The 26,961-nt window shown below is 35.4% G+C and overlaps 1 protein-coding gene across 7 annotated transcripts in view; it reads left to right on the top strand.

Moving 5' to 3' along the window:
- Positions 1-3,583: 3,583 nt before the first annotated feature.
- The window catches only part of LUZP2 (leucine zipper protein 2), a 580,317-nt gene continuing 556,939 nt past the window's right edge, over positions 3,584-26,961 (top strand). For 4 of the 7 annotated variants that reach the window (XM_009007842.4, XM_078339265.1, XM_002755108.7 and 1 more), the window contains exon 1: positions 3,834-4,253. In XM_009007842.4, the coding sequence (XP_009006090.1) occupies positions 4,192-4,253 (62 nt within the window). In that variant the 5' untranslated portion in view covers positions 3,834-4,191. Of the gene's footprint in view, positions 4,254-26,961 lie in introns of all 7 variants that reach the window. The other 3 variants (XR_013522908.1, XM_078339266.1, XM_078339267.1) reach the window with 1 other exon arrangement.

Below are 26,961 nucleotides of genomic sequence, written 5' to 3' on the forward strand. Positions count from 1 at the left end.
TTTCAGAAAAACAAAAACAAAAAAACAAACAAAAAAGACCACTTAGAAGAAACATAGGCATACATATTCATAACCTAGTGTGATGTAAAAATGTCTTCGCTACAACATCAAGAGCATAATAATAAAATTAAAAATTAGGTGAATTGAACTTTATCAAAATTAAAAATATTTGTGCTGCAAATGACACCAACAGGAAAATGAAAATACAGTCCATGGATTAGGAAACATTTGCAAATCACATATCTAAGGGGTAGAACTCTTACTACCCAAAAATGAAACTCAAAAACTTAATTAAAATAAATAATTTAAACAAATACATCTTAAAAAATGTATATGAATAGCCAGTAAGCACATGAAAAACTGTTCAATGTGATTATCTGATAAATGCAAATAAAAACAATGAGATAAGACTTCACATAAGCTAAGATGGCTATAATAATAAAATGATAAGTAAATAATGGCAAATAACAAGGTTGTAAGGAAACTGATACCTTCCTATGTTACTAATGAAAATGTAAAATGGTGCAGCTATCTTGAAGAAGAGTTTGTCAGTTTCTCTAAATATGAAACAGAGTTGCCATATGATCCAGGAATTCCACTTATAGGTATATATCAAAGAGAATTGAAAACAGATGTTCACACAGAAGCTTTTATTTGAATGAGCATAGCAGCTTTTTTCATAATAGCTAAAATATAGAAACAACCTCAATATCCATTAACTAATGGATGGATTAACAAAATGTGGCATATCCATACAATAGAATATTATTTAGCAATAAGAAATGATGTAATGATATATGCTATGAAGGAGATGAACTTTAAAACATGATTGTGAAAGAGACTACTCACGTTAAACCATATATAGGATGATTTAATTTAAGTGAAATGTCAAGAATTGGGTCAATCCATAAAGACAGAAATTAGATTGGTGTCTGCTGGGGGTCAAGAGAAGGGATAAAGAGGGGACCAATGAGTGATTACTCATAGGTAAAGGGCTTCTTCTGTGGCTGATGGAAATGTTCTGTAATTATATAATGATTATGATTTCATAATCTCATAGATGTGTATAAAAACACCAAATTGCACACTTTAAAGTGGTAAAGTTTTTGGTACCTGAATTAAATCTCAATAAAGCCGTTTTTAAAATAGCTTCTATGTCCCCTAATCCTAGCACTTTATGAGACTCAGCACAACTGCTTAGGTTTTCTTGATGTTCTTTACCAGACTTCGGCAGATACTACAAACAATGCTCGCTGATTCCAGTGTTAGGACTCCACATAGGATAAGTAGATTAAGGTAAGTGAATTGCTATCTGTACTACTGTGTCTTTAAAAGTTCATTTACCAATTCTCCCAAGCCACAAAATTTATTCTGAATTTGAGTTTTTATGTGACAATGTGGACAGAATGTCATGGGTGATGAAGATTCCTGGTTTTGTAATTTTCCTAGAAGAAAAGACTTCTGCTGAGAGACACATCTGTACTTGAATTCAAAATAATACCTCAATTCTCTAAATCTGCGGGAGTTTCGAGAATCTCACTTATGCTCACCTTTCAAGATGTATTTCCCTACTGCGTTGCTCTCATGCCCTTCTAAGTTAGATGTCTTTTGGGGGAATTGTTTTCTTTGTGGCTTGCAGTAAATGCACAAAGGCCAACAAACTTGGTGGCTTTTTATAGATATCCAATATAAAGACAGTCTGAAGAAAGTGTATTCTGATACTTTTTATTCATTGATAATATTAGGTAATTTGATTGTTGTTTTATGTTGTATGTCTAGTTGAAAGTAATAAAAGGTTGGTTGGGGAAAGTGTTTTCTTACATGGGTATAATTTTTTTCCCTAGAATAAGCATACAGTTTGAAGTGATGCAGACTGAATTGCTACTATATAAGACACTGAGTGACCTTGAGCAAGTTACTTAACTACTTTGAGCCTGTCACCTTAACTGTGAAAGAGAAAAATAATAGAAATAACTACCACATTTGGTTTCCACGATTAGGATATAAGATAAGGGATGCAAAGTTGTTAAATAAAAAATATTGCATTCTACAAATATGAATGTTATTTCCTGGTGTACACATTTAAAAAAAATTTACCAAGTAGCCATATGTCTTTGTTGAGTATACAACTCAAGTGATCTCCTTAAAAGTGAACAGGAACTCTATTGTTGGAAAGCCCTGGCAGGAGCAAACTAGAGTTTATATTTTACTTGGAATCAGAGTTCTGTTTTAGGAGAGTGGTGTCATTTTTTTTTCTTTATAAATGATATGCAATTCACATGTTCGTTTATACAAATAAACTATGCCTACTTATTGGGTATATACAAGATCCGTAATGTTTTGGCTCTTACTATTATTGCCCAAGGGGCTAATATTCACTTTTCAAAACTTATTACTCATCTAGTTTAGCAGGTCGGGATTTTAAAGCAAATCTAGTTGACGTGAATGTCTTAACCTTCAATCCCATTTAAAAAAACAAATCAGTAAATTAGATTGTTAACCTTTTAGACTTGCATCCTCTTTAAAATAAAGCTTTACAGCAAATGCATTTTTTTCTACAAATGTCTTAAAAATGAGATTACAGAGGATGTATTATCTAAATGTTTCTGTAAAGAACTTGCCCCTGAAATAATTGGAATATGAATTAAATCCTCTGGATAGCAATTCCTGGACACAGCTGTTTGTTGTCTTTTGGGTCTTGGTGCATCTTAGCCTTTACTGAACACAACTTTGTGTCAAACATTGGGCTAGGAGTGCGAGGTGTGATGTTTGAGGCAACAGTGGAATTTTTCTTAGGACTTAGTAGAACCAGTTCTTTGTTGTTGTTATTGTTGTTTAATATAGCTAGCCAGATTTTGATGACATTCAGTCTGCTCACATCTGTATTAGTGGTAATATTAACTTCTATTTCACTAGGATGGCTCTTATGAAGATTAAATTAAAATGTATGAAGAAGTGCTTTCTACACAGTTATTTAACTAGGATAATATCCTGATGGGATACACACACACACACACGAAACATATTATGTTATAAAGATCCTAGAATAAATATCTCAGTAGCAGAAGTTCTGTTTTTCAGAATTGCTTTTGCAAATGGATATTTTTTATTGGAATCCTGCTATTTAATTTTTCTAATTAAATTTTCTAAATAGAGCTTATTAAATATTTGCTGTTTATTACAGAACATTTGAAAATATAGAAAACAAAATGACCTACAAAATCCTCTGCCTTCCAGTACCATCATTCCGAGTTGATTACTGCTAGCATTTTAATGATTTTTTTCTGCTAGGTCTCCTTGATGAGTTTCACCCGAGGAAAAGGATTCCTTCAGGTGTGTGAACTTGAGCCACTAGGTTCAACCACATTGGCAGCTGCTGGTAAAGACAGACTGAAATCAGAGGAAGATCAGAAAGCTTCAAAACCCAGAGCGGCAGATGTCTTAACGGTCCCGAAACGTTCTTTGGTTCTTTGCAGTCGACATTCACGGGTTAAGAAGCTTCCAATGCCATGACGGGCTGAGAGTGCATTTCTGGACGCTGCTTACTCCGGCTTCCTTCCATCTGTGTCAGGCAAATCATTATGCAGTTCTAATTAGAACAACGTTCTAAACACTCTCTCCACAGCGACGTTCTTCCAAACCCGGTTTAAGCTGACGAGAGACACCTGCCCAGGACCCTACGCGTCTGTAAGTCTCTCCGAGTGAACTGGGTCTCATCTCCTGCAGAGTACGCAAGTTCAATTACCAGCAGATTAGCTTTCTACTCCCCGCGCCCCGCCCCTCGCCAGCCCCTGGAGCCGCGGGAATAAATGATCAGCTCCTGGCCGGTGCTCAACCGAGTGGCCGGAGCGCAGTCCGGTGACTGGAGCGCGCGGGGCGATCGCGAGGCACCCCCTCCCTCTCCCCGCGCCGCCTCCAGCGCGAGTGACAGCGCGCCCTCCGGGCTCCGGAGCGGCAGCGCCGAACAATCCCGGGCAGGGCTCGCCTCGCCGGTGACATCACTCCTGAAGATATTCCTCGCTCCCAGCGCCTGCCTTCACCAGGCGTCCGTCCGTGGGTCCGTCTCCGCCTTTCCGCCGCCGAAGAGGGCTCCTCGCTGGCTGGGAACAGAGCCGGGCACCGAGGAGCGACAGGATCCCGAGGAGAGAGAGCTAAGGCAGCGAGCGAAGGAGGACCCCGGCAGGCAGCAGCATGAAATTCAGCCCAGCGCACTACCTGCTGCCTCTCCTGCCTGCGCTGGTCCTCAGCACCAGGTGAGTCCAGGAGCGCGAGTGACCTGAGCCCAGGGGCACTGCCGGGGCGAGGTTGGTTTACTGTGGGTCACCAGTGGGGGTCAAGGCACTTCAGCTGTTTGCATCTCCCGCCTTAGCAAGAGGGACACTGTAAGGCTTTGGCTGTGAAATCCTTCAGAGAGAGCAGAGCCCTTTTCTAGTTATCCCAGCCCCCTGGAGAAAGTCTTAGGATTGCTCTCAGAAAGGGGATCAAGAGCTTCCTCTTCAGACGGAAAGAAAAGACATTTTTCCCTCAGGTTCTATTAGTAGCCAACAGATAACACGCGGCAAGAGAAGAAAATAAAGAACGGAAATAGACAAGGAGGGAACTGACACCAGGCAGTGTCTCTACATTGGAGTTGTCTGAATAGCCATAGAGCTGCTCCCTTCCCCCAGGTGTGCTTGATTTAAGGAAGAAGGAAACAGAGGAAACAGATTAATCCTGGAAGACGCTGAGACTTGTACAAAAGTTCCTGGACTCCTGAAGTGGTCTGTTTCAACGTCTTGGACAGGCTTAGTGATAGGCGTTTTCTTCTGTCTTGTGAACAGGTCTCATTAAAGAGCACAGAAGGCGATTAAAAGTTAGAAGACACTCTCAGAGTGCTGATGCAGAGACCCTAGTCAGAAACAATTAAGTACTGTACTCCATCACTGGCCATGGAAGGGACTTTAAGCCCCATTACAGAGGAGCTATTTTTAGTGGAGATTTAAAATGCAGAGATTGAGGACAGTTTTGTGACTCCCCACTGCTGATCAAGTCCCAAAGTTGTGATGGGTTTGCTTTCCTCTTCCACAAGCACAGCACAAAGGTGGACTGTTTAGTTGCCCAGGACTGAATCTTTATTCTGCATGCCCTTAGCATCATATTGGCAGCAACCTCTTTCCCTTGGCTACTATAAAATAAAATAACCCACACAGGATGAAGACCCTTTCAAATCTACATGAATAGAAACATTATTAGATTGTGCATCTGATGGCTAATAAAGTGGAGATACAGGGTTGTTTCTAATTCTGAAATTGAACAGGGTGAAGAAAACTTACTGTCTTACAAATCAAGGCTGTAAAATTCTTGATTCCATTTCTAATCTACCTACACACCTTCTTTTATGCCTATGTAGCCAAACTTTCCTTTTAGTGTACAGACGATTTCATTTACCATCAATAATTGATAAATTTAGTCTTTCTCTGTGAACAAAGCCTAGGTGACTTTGCCAGTTTAAAATGAAATGAGTTTGATTCATCATTTCTCTAAGGTTTGCTTGTCACTTCAACTCAAAGTACAGATGGTTTTAAAGAAAACCAGTTTGCTTCCCAGTATTATAATTAGTTGCTCTAAATACAGAGCCTATTTTAATATTTGTAGTTAGCTCTCAACAGTTCAATACAAATTATGCATCACAGTTATACTTTAAATTCTTACCATTCACTCTCAGTTGTGATTTAGTCTTCTAGAGAAAGGAAATTTTCTAACTTTGGACCCTTAAGTGGATGCCAGTCAACACATATGCATAAAATAGTAAATATTTAAACAATAGAAATCCAGCCCACAGTGATTTTAGACTGTGAATATCTCTGGAATTCCAAAAGTACATTTGCTTTTTAAAGATATTATAATTTAATTGAATGAAAAACTATATAGTCTCTAGCTTCCAAACGTTTAATGTCTATTATCTAATACAAGGTCAAAGAGCCATCATCTTTTCCTTTCACGAAAGTGTTGATTTTGATAGGGATACATTTCTTTTAACATAGTTAACACGCTTATTACCACAAAAACTGGAATAGCTGTCTAGTTCACTTTAGCTTTGAAACTTCTGCAATGCTGATTGTATGTGAAAACTATGACTGGGTCATTAAATTTTACCAGAAGAAAATGCTGGGCTTAAAAAAAATGAAATGTTCATAATAAATAGCATCTATTATTATTGTGATTACGACGTAGCAATTCATTTTACTGGATACCCAGAATACCCTGTGATGTCGAACAAATATGAAAATGAATGTGGCACTATCAGTGCCATTTCACAAGAAGAGAATATGTTTTAAAGATCTCCAACAGAAGGCCATTGGATGTACAATATTTAGCAGTTCTTATAGGCACATGGTTATTTCACAGATTACAACCTAAACTGAGCAGCTTTGAAAGGACACTTGTGTTGGTAGGGATGAGCTTACTGTCCTGCTGGGAAAAGCTGACTGGCTTAGCCATGGCCACCTGTGACATTGGGCTTCCTCGCCAAAGACTTCTGTTAACTTAGTTTCTTATTCAGTGGTCCTGTATGTGAAGCAAATGGTATTTCACATGTTTATTTCACATGCTGGGTGCATTAGCAGAGGGTGGTAATTGCTAGTTTTTCTATAGCCTTTGAGTAACGTCACCTGTCTTTTATCGTCAAACTCTTTCCAAAGTGTAGGGAATATGGAGAGGAGACTCAATGCTAAAAGGTATTTGTTTCCTCATCTCTTTCTCTGAGTGCAGTGCCTTCATACTTTGCTATTTTCTTTCCAATAGGTCTGAAGTTCAGTTTATTTTAAAGTAATCTGTTCACTGAAACAAATGCTGCAGGTGAAAAGGTAGTCTTTTGACTGTGTTGTGAACAGGTTTAATGGTATCTAGCCCACAGTGACAATCCTGCCTTTTAAATAGAAATGTTTGAATAGAAAACAATGCTGCCTTTTAAATAGCTCTCTTTTTGTTTGCTCCTCCTCCTCACCTTTTCTCAAGCAACTTTAGACGCTGAAGCACAAAATCCCATAATTTCATCACAGTGAACATCAATGGGCCCCAATCAGAGTTCATTTATTTGTCCTGAAAGAAAGCTAAATGTTTACTTTACACAAAAGCCAAGCATTTTTCTCTGTTTTACTGGTAAACCCCATAGAGTTTTAGGAAAAAAAAATGAAGAAAAAGAGCTGTTTAATTTCCTGGCACATGGTCTCTCCTGTTTAGAAAGTGCATATAAATTACAAAAAAAAATCAAGTTAATGATATGAATAATGTAAGTAATACAGAAACTCATTTAAACTGCACACAAATAAATGTGGTCAAAGAAAGCAAACATGTTGGTTTAGTAGCTTTGGAGTAAAATGACTGTACTTTTAAAATAGCCTTGTTATATAGTATTCAATTGCTATTTCAGGGTAGCCAGTAATTCACTTCAGAAAGTAGTAGTGTAGGTATTGAAAGTAATGGTAGGGTAAAAAATTCTTTAGAAGTTCTTGGTGAAAAGGGACCCATGGAGTGCTGGAGAAGGCTTGTGCTTTGGTCTGCTGAACCTCTGTTCCTTTATGCTGTGGTTATACTCTTGATGCCTTTGGATTGTTAACTTTTAAATGACTTAATAGGGAGAGAGACATGGCAGGGAGGAGTGAAGGTCTACTGACTTCTGGTGGTTTTCCATGAAGCAAGAACTTTGAGCAGATGGTTGGTTGGTTATAGTCCTCCCAATAGGAGTCACCTTAGAGGTCTCTCCTGGGCCCTCTGATCAGCAGTCACACCACGTGTTTGTTTTGGAATCTATTTTTAGGTGATACTATACATTGAGGATGCCCCCAGGCTATTTGTTCTGTGAATTAAACTAACCTCAAGATCAACATGATTTGGAGAATAAAGGACAGGAATCAAAATAAACACAATGAGCACACACAACAAATATTTTTACCCAAATAAATTTGATGCAAGAAGTAGTCTTACCTTAACTCTCCTGAAATATTTTGAGGCAATATTTTTGGGTTTGTTTCCTAAGTCCTGTGCACAGTGTCTGCCACACATGACATTTTACAGGACCCTACCTCTATTTCTTTATTTGTGATTAGAAACTGTATCTTCTGTGTAAATTAATTAGAGGAATGACTTTCTTAAGAAGATATTAACACACAAATATTTTGACTTCTCAAATTGCAATTTTGGATCACAGTCACCGATTTCCAATAGCAGTTTTTAAAATGACTTATTTGGTGATTATCTTTGTGGATTAAATTTTCTCTATGATTAATGAGAGAGACACCTCAAATATTTGATTTGTCTGTACAGTTGTCCTTAACCAAACTCCATGTAATTAAAAGGAAGAACTTGACCTTCTAACCAGAAAGCAAAAATCACTGAACCACCGAGGAATGAATAGTTCTAATGAAATAATGTTTTCTCGTGTGCGTTATGAGAAACTAAGTGTGTGGCTATTTCTCAGTGGCGTCTAGAAGATTTGCTAAAATCTCTTTAACAAATGGTGCTAAATCATTTAAGTAACCTGATTAAACAGATACTGTTTAAAATTATGGTTCCTTTTCTGAGAAATCCAAAAAACTCTCTCAACTTGTCTTCATCCCTGTAGACATATCTTTGATGTTTCATTATCATGCATTAAGAATATACCTGCTATCAGTCAGTTGTTGCATGAATTATCAGGGCAATAAAACAATACATTAATTATATATATATCGATCATCTAGTCATATACACAAATAACTATATATCAAACAAAATTGGGTAAATAACAACAACATTTTACACAAATTTCTAAGTGCAGATGAAGGAAAGAGTGAATAATGCCAATTAAGGAGTATCAGAGGCAACTTTACTTTCCAAGGACATTGAGAAGAAAAATATTGTGTAATCAACCTCAGTATCTTGCAGCACTTACTATATGTTGTTAGGCAAACTTATTCTCTCTATCCAATTTTCTGATGTAGAAAACAGACATTCTTATAACACCTACTTGAGAAGGTAACAGCCTTCAATTGCAAAGACTGAATGAGTTCCTCAATGGGAAGAGTTTAGCATATTCCCTGGAACACAGTAAGTACTCAACAGAGTACTGTACAGTTATTATGGTACTATTAACATTACTTTTATAAAATCTTTCTGTGTTTGATGTGGACATAGCAGAAAAAAGAAAAAAAATAGATACAAATCAATTAGGTGATATGAAATTAACAAGAAGCACAGTATCATCCAAAAGAAAAGGAGGATTGGTAGAGAAGAGAGGAAGCTGGAAGTGTAGTGAGGGTTAATCAGTTATTAGGCTAGTTCTTCTCCACAGTGTTTCTGGCAAAGATGGTGCTGTGCACTTTGGTAAGCATTATGAAAATTTGGAATATTAAAGTAATGACTTAGAATGAGATTTAGCACAAAAGTGTGTATTTGTTCATTTGTATACCTAATTAAAATGTAATTGCTATAAATTTAGAAACAAAAAGTTATACGTGTCAGTGAATAAGAGTGGATGTTTTCAAGCTACATAGGTAGGGTAGATTTGAAAGTTTTTATGTCTTTGTTTTCTACTTGTTCATTGATTTCATTATCTACCAGCAAGATTTAAAAGGTACAAATGTTTAGAAAAATTAAAGAAATAAAAGATAGTAGTGACTTTTGTTTCTACTATGGAGAACACATTAAGAATCACTGACATAGATGAAGCCCAACTATTATAGTCTTAAAAATGACCATATGAAAGGGAACTTAAACGAAGTCACCTTTTAAATAGCCTTAGTGGTTGTCGAGTATCAACTAGTTTATACATACATTATCATAAACTTTTCACAGTTATGCAATAAAATCTGACTATTACATGAGAGATATATTTCTCTTTATTTTGCTAAAGATTACTGTGTGAATGTGATTGTGTTGACAATGGCATCTATCAACTGAGTGGATCATAGAAAAGGGTATAATTTACCACTAGGATTAGATAAAAGGTACAGATCACATCAAGCTTGCATCACAGAAAGTGCAAATATTTACTAAGATTTGTAAGAACTTTGCTTCATGAGTAGAGAAGACACAAGGTGAAGGTCAACCAAATAACAGTGTGCTCTGAGGATTCTTTCATAAACCCTAGGAGACATGATTATACTGTAGGTGGTGATTGCATTGCAATTATGTCGGAATTGTTTGGTGTTGCTTTCCAGTCTTTTAATCTCTTTAAGTGTACTTTAAAAAGCCTACTGTTGGGAAACATACTGTGAACACAAGATTGTTTTCTAGTCCAAAGCCCCACGATTTAGAAGTGAGAAAACTGAAACCCAGGCTACCGAGACTTGCCCAAGGCTGTAAAGGGAAACAAATTAGAACCCAGAACTTTCCACTATACTCTTTCTATTCTGTTATGTGAATGCTCTGTATGACATAGGTCTTCTGTAATTAAGCAACATGTGACTAGTTGGTACCTATGAAGCATCCAGAACTATTCTAGTTATTATGCAGTATAAAGTAACTTTAAAACAAATTAACCACATATAATCACCATAGAACAACAAGCCATAAGACAAAGGGAGTTACAGTAACAAGAAGTTGAACATCCTGTATTCAGTAGATTTTTTAAGAATGAGCTGGCCTAAGTAAGATTCTAGGTCATTTGCAAAACTCAAAGCAGAGGCATTAATGAGTTCTCATCATTGCACACAGTTTACTTCCCGAAAGATACATCTGTAATGATTTCTGTTGACCTTTCAGTTCTATTGTAAGATGATATTTTTTGTGCCTTTGAGATCATTCCATTGAAAGTATTTCCTGTAACTATGGTTCTCAGACGTTTGCTCATATAATTCTCACTTGTTAAATCTATGCTGAAACTGTGGTATTTCTCAATGGGCGGCATGCTAACTATCTTGCAAAGATGTGTTCCTAAATATGTTCATATCCAACTTCACTAAAAACGACGTTACATTTTCTTTTGTTTACATTCTTCTACGCTTTCATCATAGCTCAACTGATAATGATATAGTTATAGCTATATAAAGAACATTTTTAGGTTCAGATGGTTGTAGATTATTCTACCTGCACATTTAATAAGCTCTTTGCCTTTCCATAGGTTCCTTAACCATTCTGAAACATTAAGTTAATTAATGAAAATTAATTTCTCATCTATGAAAAGTAAGATAATATCTAATATTTAGGGCCAAATGCTTATGACCTTTCATAGTTCTAGACAAGTACATCAAAATTATAAAATTATAATTTATTTTCTGTTAAGATTCTCCTGGGATCAGGGCAAGTAGGGAACTAACCCAATGAATGGCTTTCATGAAGGTGTGAAACATTACCCATTTGTGTGACAGAATGCATTTTAGAGTGTATCTGAAGCATTTGACATCCCATCTTCAGTTTCTTCTTTTTACTTTTTTGTTTAGAAAACAAATGAAACTAAAAATGTGCAGTGACTCACTATCTTCCAAACTAATTCTCAGAACTTAGTTAAGGTATTTGTAAGGGCTAATGCTGATTCTGGGACATTCATCTCATGTCCCATGTGGAAGATGTGACTTCTTCTGCCTTCTTCTGCTTGTTCTTTAGAACATTATGATGGTTTCTGCCCTTCATATTCTGATTCAAAACATTCTCTACCATCTAGAATCACTTACTCAGTGGGTGCTGATAAATGGAGTTGGGGAGTGTAGGGGAGGAATGGAGATGACAAGAGGTGATTGTTGTGTTGCATGAGGTTAAATCCAAAAAACGTGAGCTCAAACGGAGACTTTGAATCAGACTTACTTATTATATGAGTTTAGAAGTGTTGATGAACATCTCTGAGCCATATTTAACAGTGTCTCTCTCACAGAGCCGTCAAGAGGATGGAATCAGCTAAGGTATAAAGACTAGTATCCAGCATAAGAAATACAGCTCACTATATTGCTGTTTTTATATTATCTAATTAAAATTTTACCCCACCAGATTGTATATGTATTTCAGCAAGAGAGATCATTGAGAACAGCTCATGCTGGCTTTTTTGTAAGGCAAGTTAAAATTGTCAGTGAAGAGATCTCGGAGCTCATTCCTAGCCTACCTTATTACAAATTGAAAAAATGAATGAAATGGTAATTTTCCTTTAAGAACCTGCAGATGATTTGAGGCCAATGTGGAAGCCAAGTCTATTATCTTAACCAATTTCAGTTGGGAACACTAATTTAAATACCTGTAACTTTTTTTTTTTTTTTTTTTTTTGAGACGGAGTTTTGCTCTTGTTTCCTAGAGCAAACCTGGAGTGCAGTGGTGCAATCTTGGCTCACCGCAACCTCTGCCTCCTGGGTTCAGGCAATTCTCCTCCCGAGTAGCTGGGATTACAGGCATGTGCCACCATGCCCAGCTAATTTTTTGTATTTTTAGTAGAGACGGGGTTTCACCATGTTGACCAGGATAATCTCGATCTCTTGACCTCGTGATCCACCCGCCTCGGCCTCCCAAAGTGCTGGGATTACAGGCTTGAACCACCGCGCCCGGCCCTACCTGTAACATTTTTAAGAAAAAAAAAAAGGAAAGTCAGTATTACCTGACCTGGTTTCTATCTGATGCCTGGAGCTCCAAATTATCTTGCTAATATGGTTAAACATTAAATATAGTTATAAAAATATAATTATAATAATTATCTTATAATATATTAATTATTTTAAAGAAGGGTCATTGTACAAGTTTACCTACATGTGGCAGAAATAAATGTATATATCTTAAAACTAGGGCAGCATAATATTAACAACCCAATTGACAAGGTGAAGATCCTGGACTTGTAAAATTAAGTAATTCAACAATGCAATAAGTTTGGTCATGATCTGCAGAAAATGGTCTAGAAGAGGGGCTAGGATGGTAGAAGGAAAGGAGACACTTAGCACACTTGAGCTCTTGGTATGTACTGTGCATGGAAAGAGACTGAAAGAGTAGAAGGAAAAGCCCCAGTCACTAGTCTCCCTGCTTTTTCTTTACGTATAATTTTCTCTTTTCTAACATTTGCAGTCATTTATTGCTTGTCTTTTCAGTAAACTAAGTGTTGGGCAAGAAAAGTGGGGGAAGTCTCTGAATTATAAAAGAAACAAGAAAATGCACGAAAATTAGAGTAACATCTTAGGTAGACACAGCTATGGGCTGAAGAAGCTTTATATTGTTGGAAGCATGTAGCTTTTTCCCTCAGATGCCACGGAGAAAAATGGGAATTCCTTCTACATGTAAGTTTACATAAAAAAAGTGAGGGGAAGTTTTTCTTTTCATGATATGACATTTTAGAAAGACATTGAAATATGTCAAATAAATTGTGTGTGTTCTGTATATATCTTTATTTCAGTTGGTTATTTTATAGAATTATTAACCTACAGGTTAGACCAAGATTTCTGAGGACTTATCATATCTCTAGAAGTGCTAGCTACTTACTCTGTCACTTAATCCTTGCTTATGACAACACATCATTCATATAAGTTTCATCACTAGGGATACCTGAGTTGTGCCCTTATTAAATGACTATCCCATATTCCCCCAGCTAGAAACTGGTCAGATCCTAGGTCATTATTCTGAGAATGGCTTTAGGAACTATAGAGCTGCCTATATAGAATATAATCTCTATAAATGTGCAGTGAAGAAAAGTAGTAATCAGTACTACAAAAAAGAATGCAGAAGCTAAATCATACTGGCAAATGACTGCATGTTTTCAACATGTGAGACAGAGTAAATTAAAAATATTCTTAAACTAAGTCAGCTAAAATATTCGTTAGTTTCAAGACCGAAAGCCTTTATTATAAATACAAAAGCTTGCTAGATAATTTCATCATTTATATATAGAAAATATGTATGTTCTCAATTTAGAGTTTCTCCAAATATACTCCTCATTCTAACTGAATGAGAATTACCTGTGATGCTCCCTATAAAGACAGGTTTCAGTTCCTACCCTAGGCATTGAATTTTCAATTTTATATGGAACTTGGGTGCTTCTTATGTATATGAGAGCTTAGAAACCACAGCTCTAGTATTTCAGAACTATAAAGTCTAGTATACTTAGATCTCATTGCCATTTACTCAACATGCAAATTATAGCTGAAGTCAGGAGAATGGGAAGATATTGATGTTTTGGCCAAAATCGCACCAATTTTTACCTGTATATAAATACATTTAGTAAATGATGATCTCATTGTTCACCAGGCTGCATTTACCAGTCAACTAAAAGGAAAATAATTCTCCACCTCACATACCTTTCTTTTAAAGGCTGAAAAAATGCTCAAATAAAATAAATTATGTAAAATATTTTACATGGATTCATCAGGGGCCATAATGGATTTAGAAAATACGTGATAAAGGGTAAAATGTCTGAGATAAACTGAAAAGAATTAAAACTTTATCTACTTCCCTAGCTTTCAACACTACAAATTACATAATAAAGAGGCAAAAAATAAATAAATAAATAAATAAACAAGAACTACACACAAAACCATTTAAATGCTTGTTCTAGTCTACTTGGGGCAGGAAATCTGAATTTTCAAAATGAGAAGTAATATTTACCTGGTAAAAATGAGAGTTTTGATCATCTTCTCCCTACTCCCCATAAATGGTGGTTGGTTTTGCATGATGTTAAACAATTTTTTCGAAGAAATGTGTGGATTAAACAGAATGTGCAACTATGCCAGTCATATTGCCTTAGTGCCTAACCTCTGTATCATCAATTAATTCTCCTAGAGTAAAAAAGACTCATTAATATAGATAATATATTTATAATAATATAAATGAATAATACTTAGCAATTATAGAATACCATCAACCAGGTTAATCCTTATAATAAACTTTGAAATGATTACTGATGTTGCCCTAATTTTATAGATGTAGAAATTAAGGCACGTGGAATTAGATTACTTGGACAACATTATAACCAGTAAGGAGTGGAGTCTAAATTCAAAGCCCAAGTGGCACTAGGATATGCATTCTTAATCACTGTACTATAGTGCTTCCTAGGGTGTAAAGTGAAGCACTGGAATGGCCTTAAATTTTTATGTTGGTTCCATTTATGGGCTCTAGTTGCATGCCCTGCCACAAATAAATAAGTAGCTGAAATTTTAAATACAGTTAAGGAAAGTAAAATGCTACTTTTTCTCAGATAAGCTCACAACTGAAGATGACAGAAGATCTTTTCTTTAACGTTCTAGCTAAAATATTTATTTTATTTTGTTTTGTTATAAAAGAAAAGTAATTATATATTAGGATAGTAATATCTTCAAGTGTGGAGATTGTTTTTCAAAAAATACCAGTGAACTGCAGTTTTCTGCTGCTTGGCTCCAGATGTCTTCTAAGTGCTAATTGTGGCACTTAGGAATAAGTGTGTAGAATCAGGCTGATCTGTGTTCTAATTATAGGTTGGTATCTTCTACTTGTGTGATTCCATGTAGCTGTCTTAACTACTCAGAATGATAATTTAATTTTTAAAGATAATTTATAACAGCTAAAGGTTACTAATTGTTTTCTATGTGTAAGAATTGTACTACAAATTTTTCTAAGGTTACTTTAATGCTTTTCAGTACCTTATGAAGTGCTTACTTTACAGAATGAGACATTAAGGATTATACAAGTTAATATACCTAACATCACAAAATTAAAAAGGGATGGAGATGAGACTTGAACCTATGATTTAATAGGCATAAGACTCAGGATTCTAATTCAAGGTCAGACTCCTGAGACAATAAAAGTTAGCAATAAAATTGTGGATGGCCAGATATTTGGGAAGTAACTCAGAAACTAAGGAACTGTTGGGATCACATGTAGACTGATGGGAAAAAGAACTTATGCCATACACACACGATGTGTGCAGTGAGTGAGGGTTCAGTGCATGGTAGATTCTTGCGCCATTTGAATGCTGACCCTCAAGACATTCCATGTAATAGTATCACTTTTTGTTTTTGAGATATGAAAAGCAACAAACTCAACATTCACATTTAGTCTGTCTTGAGAGCCTTACCATGTAACAATTACAGCCAGATCTTTCTTAGAAAGTCATTTGGCTAGAACTGTTCTTCCACTGGGTAATCAGAAGATGACACTGTGAAGTATGGTAAAGTGATAACTGTTTAGAATTAACTCATTCATAGAGTGATACATTTTCCTCAAAATTTGTATCTAAACAAAGGTATATAATATATACATATTATATTATGCATATAATATGTACTACATGCTATATAGTATATATAATATATAGTATATGTTGTATATTCTATATATTATATAGTATATATATTATGTAATTTACATAGTATATATGTAATATATAATGTATTATGTAGTATATGTTATATGCATATTTTGATAAAGATTTAAATATATTACTCAGACATGCATTTTTCAAATACTTATCCTTGAAAATAGGCTTATATATAATATATAAAATATGTTATATATGCATATATTATATAGTATATATTATATGCATATTTTAATAAATATTTCAAAATAGATATCTTGCATTTTTCTATTTATTCTTGAAAATAGGCTTATATATAACATATATAATATATATTTCACAGTATATACACAATTATGTAGTATATATTATATGTGTATTTTTATAAATATTTTAAATATATTATTTATAAAAATCTTGCATTTTTTTGAGTACTTATTCTTAAAAGTAGGCTTATTTGGTAACACACTACCATTAGCTTGATTCCAGTAATCACTATGGTGTTTCTTCTATGTCTACCTTTCTCTCCAAGGAGCATTAGATTTGCAAATTCAGTTATGGATACATTTCCCCATATTGTCTTTTACTCAAGTGACATAACATTAGATGGATTCACAAAGACAGCCTTGGCAGGTAGTGGGCAATGTGTGAGGGAGACATAATACCTGGCGTTTTTATAGTATTTTAATTTTGATTGTTACACATGTTCATACCTCCGCACAACATCTTATGTAGCAATTTGTAATAACTTCATTTTATAGATCAAAAGAATTTTAGTAATGGCAGCCAGATAGCTTAAACCTAGGGCTCTGAATTCCACATTCACAACACCAGAGTTCCTTGGGAACTTTAAAGTTGAGGGGTCAAAGGAGGCAGAGTTGCTGGATGGCTAGCTCTTATGCCTTAAAGAAAGAAAAGGAAAGAGCTGAGTGTAGTGATGTTCTTAATTGTGATGCTGCCCATTTTCATATTTAGAAGATGACACAACAGCTACCAGCCTGGCAGGACTAAAGAAGATGGCGCCTATGCAGTATTTGACATGTTTTACCATATTGGCTTTGGTTCTTTATTGGTTTGGGTGCATTTTATAAGTTCATGTGAGTACCTACCTATAAGCCTTGCCACCTTAATCAGTTGAGATTTAGGATTTTTGCTATGTGTCAGAAAATCCCAAATTACAATGCTTTAAAAAAGATGTAAATTTATTTCACTCACATATAAGATACATAACAGGTAGGAAATCCAGGGCTGGCTGATTCTCCATGGTCAGCAAGTAGGCAAACAGAGCTGCATTATAACTTTCATGGCCTTCAGGTACTTTAAACTTTATCAGCCCTTACTCTATTAAATACACACATATATATATTCTAATTTTAAACAAATTTTCAAATATTTGTGGACCATAAAAAGGATTGGGGTCCATTGGCCGTTGACACTGTGCCTGCTGTGCCAAGTGGATAAGTTAGCCACGTCAGCAAGGACTCCAGCACCTTCCAGCTTGTTGCTCTGTTCAGGATTTTGCCCTCATGATCCAAGGTGGCCACTAGAGCTCAAATCATCCTTCTAAATAGCAGCATGGAGGAAGGACACACTGCTTTGTTTTTATGACAATTCCCCATTTGCTAGTCTTAGTAGAGTAGCTATTCTCATATAAAAGGGAACCTGGGACTGGTAGCCTTCTATCTGTGCTATATATTCAGGTAAGAATATATTGGAAGCTGTCATACTATCTATGCCTTCTCTTCCGACTGTTTATTTAATTCTTTTCTATGTAAATTGCTTCAATTGCTCCAAAAGAAGTTTTCTTTTTGGGTACAGTTAGCCCTTATTTAATGTCATTCATAGGTTTTTGGAAACTGCAACTTATGTGAAATGATGTGTAGCAGATTGCCTTCAAAGTCCTTTCTGATGTTGATGAGAAAAAAAATCATTTTGTTGTATATGACATCTTACTGTACAGTAATGTGAAAGCTGGTATCTTTCACTAGAATTTTTTAAATTAATTAAAAAAAATTTCTTAATTAATGACAAGTGTTTTGGAATAAAATTATTAGTTTAGCTTACAGGTATGGTAAAAGTTTACACCAGTTGGATATTGGCTAGGGACAAAACTAGGGAATATCCCTAAAAATAAGGAGTATTTACAAGTAATAATCTTTATGTGAGTAGATATTTACCAATGATAAAATAATATCAGTAAATGGTTAATTGTTGATCTTAAGGCATGCTTTCTGAAGGGACTACTTTAAAGGCAAAGTTCATATGTATTTTATGATTTATATTGTGGTTTAGACATAAGAAATATTTATGTGCTTACATATTTACTAAATGATTAAATCATACTTTTTGCTTTGTTGTTTTTTTCTTAAACTTTTTTGATGAGTGGAAACCATAGATTGGCATTTTGCACAATTTCCTTCCTTGGAAGAAGACATCTATCAGAGGGATAGTGAATAAAGAAAGTTGAAGGAATTTCTCTCTATACTTTTGTCCAACTGGGAGAGGAATGCCATGTTTATAATGACAGAGTGATTAATAGATTACATATATTAGGCCGATGAGGGGAAGAAATGAAACCAAGATGGTGCTGGAGGCAAAGGAAGAAGTGAAGGGGCTGAAGAATGTGGTGATGGACACTGGCTGAAGAAACAAATAGTGGTGGTGGTAGTGTAAACCTGAAGGACCATCTTAGAATTCGAACATTTCAGGTCTCAGTGAGCCTTTAATATCTACTCCCAACCTTATTTTTTTATAAATTGAGGCTCATAGATGTTAAATAACTCATTAAAGTGATACAGATATTTAATAGTACAACAAACACAAGGAAAATAAGCAAATAGAACAATACATGACATATTTTATTGCTGAAGCAGCATCAGTCTTTCATACAAATGGAGAGAACTTCATCATAATCACGAGGTTACCTAATTATGTAAAGCTTTTTGGGAAAATTACAAATGAATAATTATGATGGTTTTCATTTCAAATGTCTAAATCATTCTTAATGCAAATTTAAATGTTAAGAGAGTGATTTTACATTGTTATTCAATCCCTTTCTAATACTAAACACAAAGTTCAACATTACTTTTTGTATACTAAATATAGCTTGGCTTGTTGAAATAGGTCTTTTAATTCCTGAATTTAATGTTTTTTTAGATGACATAGTTTTACTTTCAGCTCTGTTTTTTAATTACTATTATTTTAAGAAAATAGGTGGTATTGATATTTTTGCCACTTAAGATATTAATATTCTTTCAAATCATGGAAACAAGCTAATATCACAAATTTTTCCTAAAATTAAAATAATTAAAATTGTATTTTCTGACACAAGAAATAGCTAAAAATAAAGTCCGCCTAGCCTGCTTTTGGATTCACAAAAGACTTGATCATATCTCAGCTAAAAACATCTATATTTGAAAGAAAAGCTACAGAGTCATATGATGGTTAGCCTTCATTCTTTAGAAGTCGTCGGTAAGGTTTTATTTCATTTTGATAATCAATGTAACAAAAGAATGATACAGGTGAGGTTTGTCCTGGGATGATGACTATGTGTTAAACTATTTTCTGATATTATGAAAACATTAAAATATCAATAGCCACTTTAAAATTGTATCGTTGTTTAGACTGTCTCTTTAAATAATTAAAAGGGTAAAGAAGATTCTTATTGGATATTCTTAGGATCTATATAATACATGATTCATATGGTTTTTCCTGAGGCTACTTTTTGACTGTCATTACTTATAGCTACAGAAAGTTGCAGGGCCATGCTTTGGGCACTGTACTCTGATTCTAAAGCCTGGGTGTACCATAGAAGATCAGTCAACAAATTCCATTAATACCAAGCAAACACTAAATCCTGGTAGAAATAAATAAATTACTCTTTTGGGAGATCACCACCTTTTGTCTCCCTCTGACCTTTCAGAGGCTGAATGTAGACAACGTTTATCTCAAAGAGGTGAGGAAAAGTTGATAGACTGGGAAAATAAGAGTTGCCAAATAGAATGCTAAGTAGAGGACCGCGTAAACATGGAACTGATTTAATGTTTTGAAGTGTCCGAGTGTAGTCAGAGCATTCTGCAAGCGTAGTTTTGATTCCCTGGCTTTGTTTTACAAGAAGAAGCTGATCTGGCGGGGAACACAAGCAGACCTTTGGAGAATAAAATGTTTTAAAGATGAGTGGTACCCCTAAACAGTGCCCATAAGCAGAAGCATGTCGCATATCCCTGGCAATGAACAAGGAACTGTGGAAGAGGAGTCTAGACTGGTGGAAGAGAAATCCTCCACTGAATGCAGAGTGACTGGTTGGTTATTTTTTGTTTGTGTGTTTTTTGTGTTTTCTTTTCTGGCAATAAAAAATTTCAAGACAAAGTGGCAGAGAGAAAAAGAGAGAGAAATAGATAGTGATGATCAGTCTTTGGTTCCTTATCCATGGTGAAACTGAGAGCATTGTAACATAAGAATGGTTTTAGAATAAGTAATTTGCTTTACAACTCAGTGACCCTGACAAGACAGGGCAGCTGAGAAGGAGAGGATCCCTGAGGGATTACAGCACAGAATGGGGAAGGTATATTGTAGTATTAAGAGAAAACACATAATAAGATCGTGCTTCTCCTTCTGTCAAGCCCACTGGTCAATGGGATGATTATAAATTTCACTTTGTGGGGAATTGCAGGGTACCATTTCATACAGAACCAACTAAATGCATAATCTTTGTTTATGTAAAGAGACTTTATTAACATAAATTTATTAATTTATTATTTTTTTTCCTTTTGATACATCCAAGTATGAGGAAAGAAGATTATAACAACATAGCAATAAGATTATGTGAATCTATTTATTAGGGAAATTTTAAAAAATTCTTCCCATTGGTGTTGAAGAAAGAAATACAGTAAGAATTAGTCCTTGAGGTAAGGTCTGTTCTGTAAAAAGTAGTCTAGCTCAAGGACAGCTAAATTCACAAAACTGCTGGTTGGTACAGGATCGGTCCCTTTAGGGTAGGTGACTTTTTACATGACTTTAGATCAGAGGTCCTAAAGAGGAGAGTAAATAAATTATTGTCAGTAAGAGCAAAGGCTGTGGTGAACAGTCATTGTCATTAAAACCTCTGCTAGTTTGAACTCTTAATGTTTACAAGTGAAGGACACTGGAAGGTCTATTATTCACCGTTTCCCTGATATCAGGGCAGAGATTAGAACCAGAAAGTTTGTAATAACTTCTTGGAAATTAACCAAGTCCTCTGTTGTAGGAGTTCTACATTCACCTAGAATGTTATTTTTTTTATGATTTTATAAAATACTGTGCCTAGCATTGGAGAGGTAAGAGGAGGGAAATGGTATTTTAGGGAGACTACACATTCTCCGTAACTTATTCTCTTTCTACAGAAGTTTAGTCTCCTGAGCTGAAAGACCCCTGTTTGTAAATGACACTTTTTACAACCGGTAAGAGGGATAACTTGGCAACTGTTTGGTTTAGAGCAATTAAGTATATATAAATTAATTAATATTCACTAAGAACTTGATAAATATCAGGGAACATACCACAAAATAATGTTAAGTGCCTGGGAGCCCAGATGCATAAAAAATATATATATCCTTCATAGAAGGAGAGGGAGACAAAAGGTACAAAGAGTAAATTTTCCCAAGTCTGGGAATAGCTGTGTAGAGTGTCACAGAATTAGTGACTTTCCTATGGGTTTCAAAACTTGGAAGTTTTTAGCCAAAAATTTTTGCTTGAGAAAACAAATTCCGGGAAAAGAATAGCAATGTGAAAGGTGCTAAAATAAAATAATAATAATGACAGAACTAATTATAGGCTCCTCAGTAGTTAAGAAGTACTGACTATTATGTATGTAAAAACAGCAGGCTCTGTGCCTCAGAGTGGGTTTACCTCTGTGGTACACCCTGTGCTCCAGAGCTCCCCTAGGGACCAGGTAAAGTTATTCTTCTGCTGGGTCCACTTCCTTGCTGAATTTTTATCCTATCATGTGTTTTTCTCACTATGTTATGAAAGTTCTCATTTATCCCTGATAAATCAACTTTCCAAGGAGGCCCCAGTTATGTTCTGCTTCTGTGGGAACTGTCCTGAGACAAAGACTGATTGACCTGGATTTGAATCCCAGTCTTGGACATCACTAGTTACGTGATCTCGTATGGGCTGCTAAAAATGTCTTATGGCAGATATCACTTTTTTCAGTTGAATTGGGGAAATAACCAATCTTGAAGTCCTGCTTTGAAGATTAACAGATAACAGACTTTAAAGACCTGACACTTATACTTGACTAATATATGCTACTTTTCTTTAACATTCAATTATGAAAATGAATGTAAAACCTAAAATTATTTGCATGTCATTTGAGTAGGTCTTACATCAGTATGAAATTCTATGACCACTTGTCAATCTGAAATAATTGAAATATCAGAATCCTGTTTTCAGGTGTTTATTCAAGTAAAAATACAGGGGCTCCAGAGTAATGGGATTAGTGTTCCAAAGTTAAAAGAGTTAAGGTTGTGCTTACATAGGAAGGAAACAAAGAAATATAACAGGATTACAATATTTTCTACATGAGGCAGATTTATGAGTTACAACAATTTAATTAAAGTTTGATTTCTTTTTCATGTGGCTTCTTTACAATTTAAAAGAGTATATTTAACATTCCATCTTAAACAAGTTTTTGTGTGAGAAAGGTAACAGGGAAATTAATCTAAAATGAAGATCAATGGTGAAGAGGGAAGAGGTCTTTCCTGGTGCTCTTTAGTCATCTGCAATAATTTACAAAACAATGTAGTTAAGGAAGAAGGCAATAGCCAAGTTCTGATCATTTTGATGTAGGTCACAGTATATTGGTTGGATCAGGTGATGTGAACAAGGACAGCCAGTCAGCTATGAAAGTCCCAAGTTAAGTAGACATGTGGGTTTTCTGGAACTGAGTACATGTGTAAGCTCCAGGTAGCAAATAGCCTTTTGGCTTTATTCTGACTCAGGTTGTTTAGAGTTTTATTTACCGGTTTGCTCTCACAGTCATACCATTGTCTTTATATTGTGACTAAAAAACTTATTTTATATTCTGATTTCAGATCATTAGGATTATATGTAAGGACTGCTAACAGTACCCCTCAAACACTACTTTATCTAGAATTAGTCTTGAGCTTTGGAGAGTACTATACTTGAATTGAAAATACAGCAGGTCACCTGGAACTATCTAGGAAATTAGATGTAGTTTTAGGGAGAAAGACAAAGTTTTGAATGTAAGATTCATTCCTTGAGGTTTTATTGTTTAGTTGTATTTATCATATTTTGTACTTAAGTCTGTTAAACAATAGGAGAAAGGAAGTACAAGATATCCAGAAATGAAATTGTATTATAAGAGCAGATCTACTACTTCTTCTAAAACTATCTTAGTGAAAAGTCCTTGGGAAAGAGGTTTGCCTTTCAGCCAGGATACAGCTTCAGTGAGGCAGTTCTACCCATGTACTGGAATTTGCTGTCTTCTCATGTCTTGGTTAATTGGTAATTTCATTTATTTACTATTTTTATGTGAAAAATTACACTTCAGATTTTAGTAAAGTATTGCCATCTAAATATAGTTGCATTCTAATGATAATAGCTTTTGCAAAAGAAACTATCATTAGAGTGAACTGGCAACCAACAAAATGGGAAAAAAACCCTCGCAATCTACCCATTTGACAGAGGGCTAATAACCAGAATCTACAAAGAACTTAAGCAAATTTACCAGAAAAAAACAAAACCATCAAAAAGTGGGCAAAGAATATGAACATACACTTTTCAAAAGAAGACATTTATGTAGCCAACAAACATGAAAAAAAGCTCGTCATCCACTGGTCATTAGAGAAATGCAAATCAAAACCATATTGAGATACCATCTCATGCCAGTCAGAATGGTGAGCATTAAAAAATCTGGAGACAACAGATGCTGGAAAATAGGATCACTTTTACACTATTGGTAGAAGTGTAAATTAGTTCTGCCATTATGGAAGACAGTGTGGTGATTCCTCAAGGATCTAGAAATGGAAACACCATTTGACCCAGCAATCCCATTACTGGGTATATACCAGAAGGATTATAAGTCATTCTATTACAAAGACATATGCACATGTATGTTTATTGTGACACTGTTTACAATAGCAAAGAATTGGAACCAACCAAAATGCCCATTGATGATAGATTGGATAAAGAAAATGTGGCACATATACACCATGGAATACTATGCAGCCATAAGAAAGGATGAGTTCATGTGTTTTGCAGGGACTTGGAGGAAGTTGGAAACCATCATTCTCAGCAAACTGACACAACAGAAAACCAAACACCACATGTTCTCACTCGTAAGTGGGTGTTGAACAATGAGAACACATGGACATAGGGAATGGAACATCACACACCAGGGTTTCTTGGAGGGGGGTCGGGAGTATAGGAGAGGGATATCAGTGGGTGGGGGGATTGGGGAGGGCTAATATTAGGAGAAATACCTAATGTAGATGATGGGGGGATGGATACAGGAAACCACCATGGCATGTGTATACCTATGTAATAATCCATGTACTGCACATGTACCTCAGAACTTAAAATATAAAAAAAAAATGACTTCTTTCAAAGTAATATTAGTTCATGATTAATTTGTGATTACACATAATTTTTATAGTTTTATTTCAGACAATCTTTAGACGTGAAGATATTTTTGACAGCACAGTACCTTTGTTCTTCTGTAGTAACTCAATATAACATCAGCAAATATTGGTATGAGGTACTATTATAAATGATTTATTTTTATTATCTGATTTCTTTCATTTCATTAATTTCCTTGGGTTTTTGTCTGATTTCAGAAGGTACATAGTTACGCGATTTTAAAATAGCATAATAAGGCATAAAATCTCTAAGATCTTTAATTTTGGAGAATTTAGAATGGGAGGATTTTAAAGATTAACCTGTGTACTCTTAAAAGGGGAAATCAGGTAGAAAGACAGCTGTCAAGGTGCAATGGAATTATTACCAATAGAATTGAATAAAGCATAGTTTACAAAAAAAAGTTAATATACTCTAAAACTTACTAGTGTATGACCAAAAAGCAATATTTGTAAATGGAACTGTCATCCACAGATAAAAAGGGAAGGATTTTAAAGTGACTGGAATAAATACTTAAGTATATAATTGTATTTGGACATTATTTTGAAGCAACTCCTTCCATGGAAACCAGACGGGATTTCTGTTTTCCTGCCTGGAGAAAGCACAACTTTAATAAAAATACTGTCTAATTATTGGACTTGTACAGAATAATATTCTAGTATAAATTTTAATTTCAGTAAGTTGATGAATTAAACTTTAGTAAGGGAAAGGAAATTGTAAAATGTGATCTTGTCTTTCATGCACATTTTTGTGTTAGTATGTTAATTATCTTTTTTGGGGGCAGGATAAGTACAATGAAGCATGGGCCAGCATAAATGCCAGTTATATAGGCACCAATACCTGAGCCAGACTAGACTTAGGAAACCTTAATGGTTCATTTAGAGAGATAATTGACATAGGGGTGAAACACTAGAAACTTTCTGTCAGTGCAAAGCAGGCTTACTAATTACCAATCCTGAGAGAGGACTCCCACTGCATGGAGAATAGCAAAGACCATCCTTAGGCCAACCACCAAAAACTCAACCAAGGGTTTTCCAGGGTTGCAGTCAAGTCAAGCAAGTGGATATGCCGCCTCAGTCTGTATCATCACTAGCCCCAGAGGGAAATAGGACAATGCATGTTTTTAGTTTCCAAGATATGTGTTTCTATACTTAAATATTTCTGTGAATGGGTGCTTCCATTTGGTATAATCTTTTAAGAAAACAGATCGTTTGGCTGGGCTTAGTGTCTCATGCCTGTAATCCCAGCACTTTGGGAGGCCAGAGCAGGTGGATCACCTGAGGTCAGGAGTTTGAGACCAGCCTGGCCAACATGGTGAAACACCATCTCTATTAAAAGTACTAAAATTAGCTGAGAATGGTGGCATGTGCCTGTAATCCCAGCTACTCAGGAGACTGAGGCAGGAGAATCAATGGAACCCAGGAGGTAGAGATTGCAGTGAGCTGAGATTATGCCACTGCACTCCAGCCTGGGTGGTACAGCCTAGCATTTCAAGGTTAAGGAAGAAAAACTTGGTTACAAACTTTGTTGACTTAAAGTACACCTACTTCATGAATCAATATGTCGTTGCCTACCTAAGTTTTCACAGGGTAATGAGACAACTTTCATAGAAGTTACCACATTTAGTTTAATTAAGAGGAAATATATTTAGAATTATAATTTTAATAACTAGTTCCTGGGAAGCAGATCACAGTGAAGGAACAGCTCTTTAGCAATTCAAAACAGATGCTGCCTTTCTTTTTCCATTCAGCTTTCCTGTTTTGAGAAAAGGCACATTAATTGAATACTAGCAACACTACGACTTTAAGACTTCTATGTCATAAAACATGTTTATGGAGGAAGGGTGTTAAAAGTGTTTCATAGCGAGCATGCATTTTTTCTTTGACCACTGATTTGTAACCATCATCAAGTAAAATCCTGGAAATAATTTTTTTTAAACAGTGGAAAAAATTAAAAACCATAGGGAAACCTGTTTTGAATAGCTTAACATTTGGCAATAACTGACCGGGAGATTCTCTAACAAGTAAAAGTGGCTGCCTTTAGTGGGAGGATATATTAAGAGAGAACATATGGAGAGAACCTTAAATAAAGTACTATGGTAGAGAGCTATAGAACCAACTTGCTGTCCCTGATGA

Source organism: Callithrix jacchus, chromosome 10, assembly GCF_049354715.1.
Source record: "Callithrix jacchus isolate 240 chromosome 10, calJac240_pri, whole genome shotgun sequence".
In the NCBI taxonomy this organism is placed as follows: domain Eukaryota; kingdom Metazoa; phylum Chordata; class Mammalia; order Primates; family Cebidae; genus Callithrix; species Callithrix jacchus.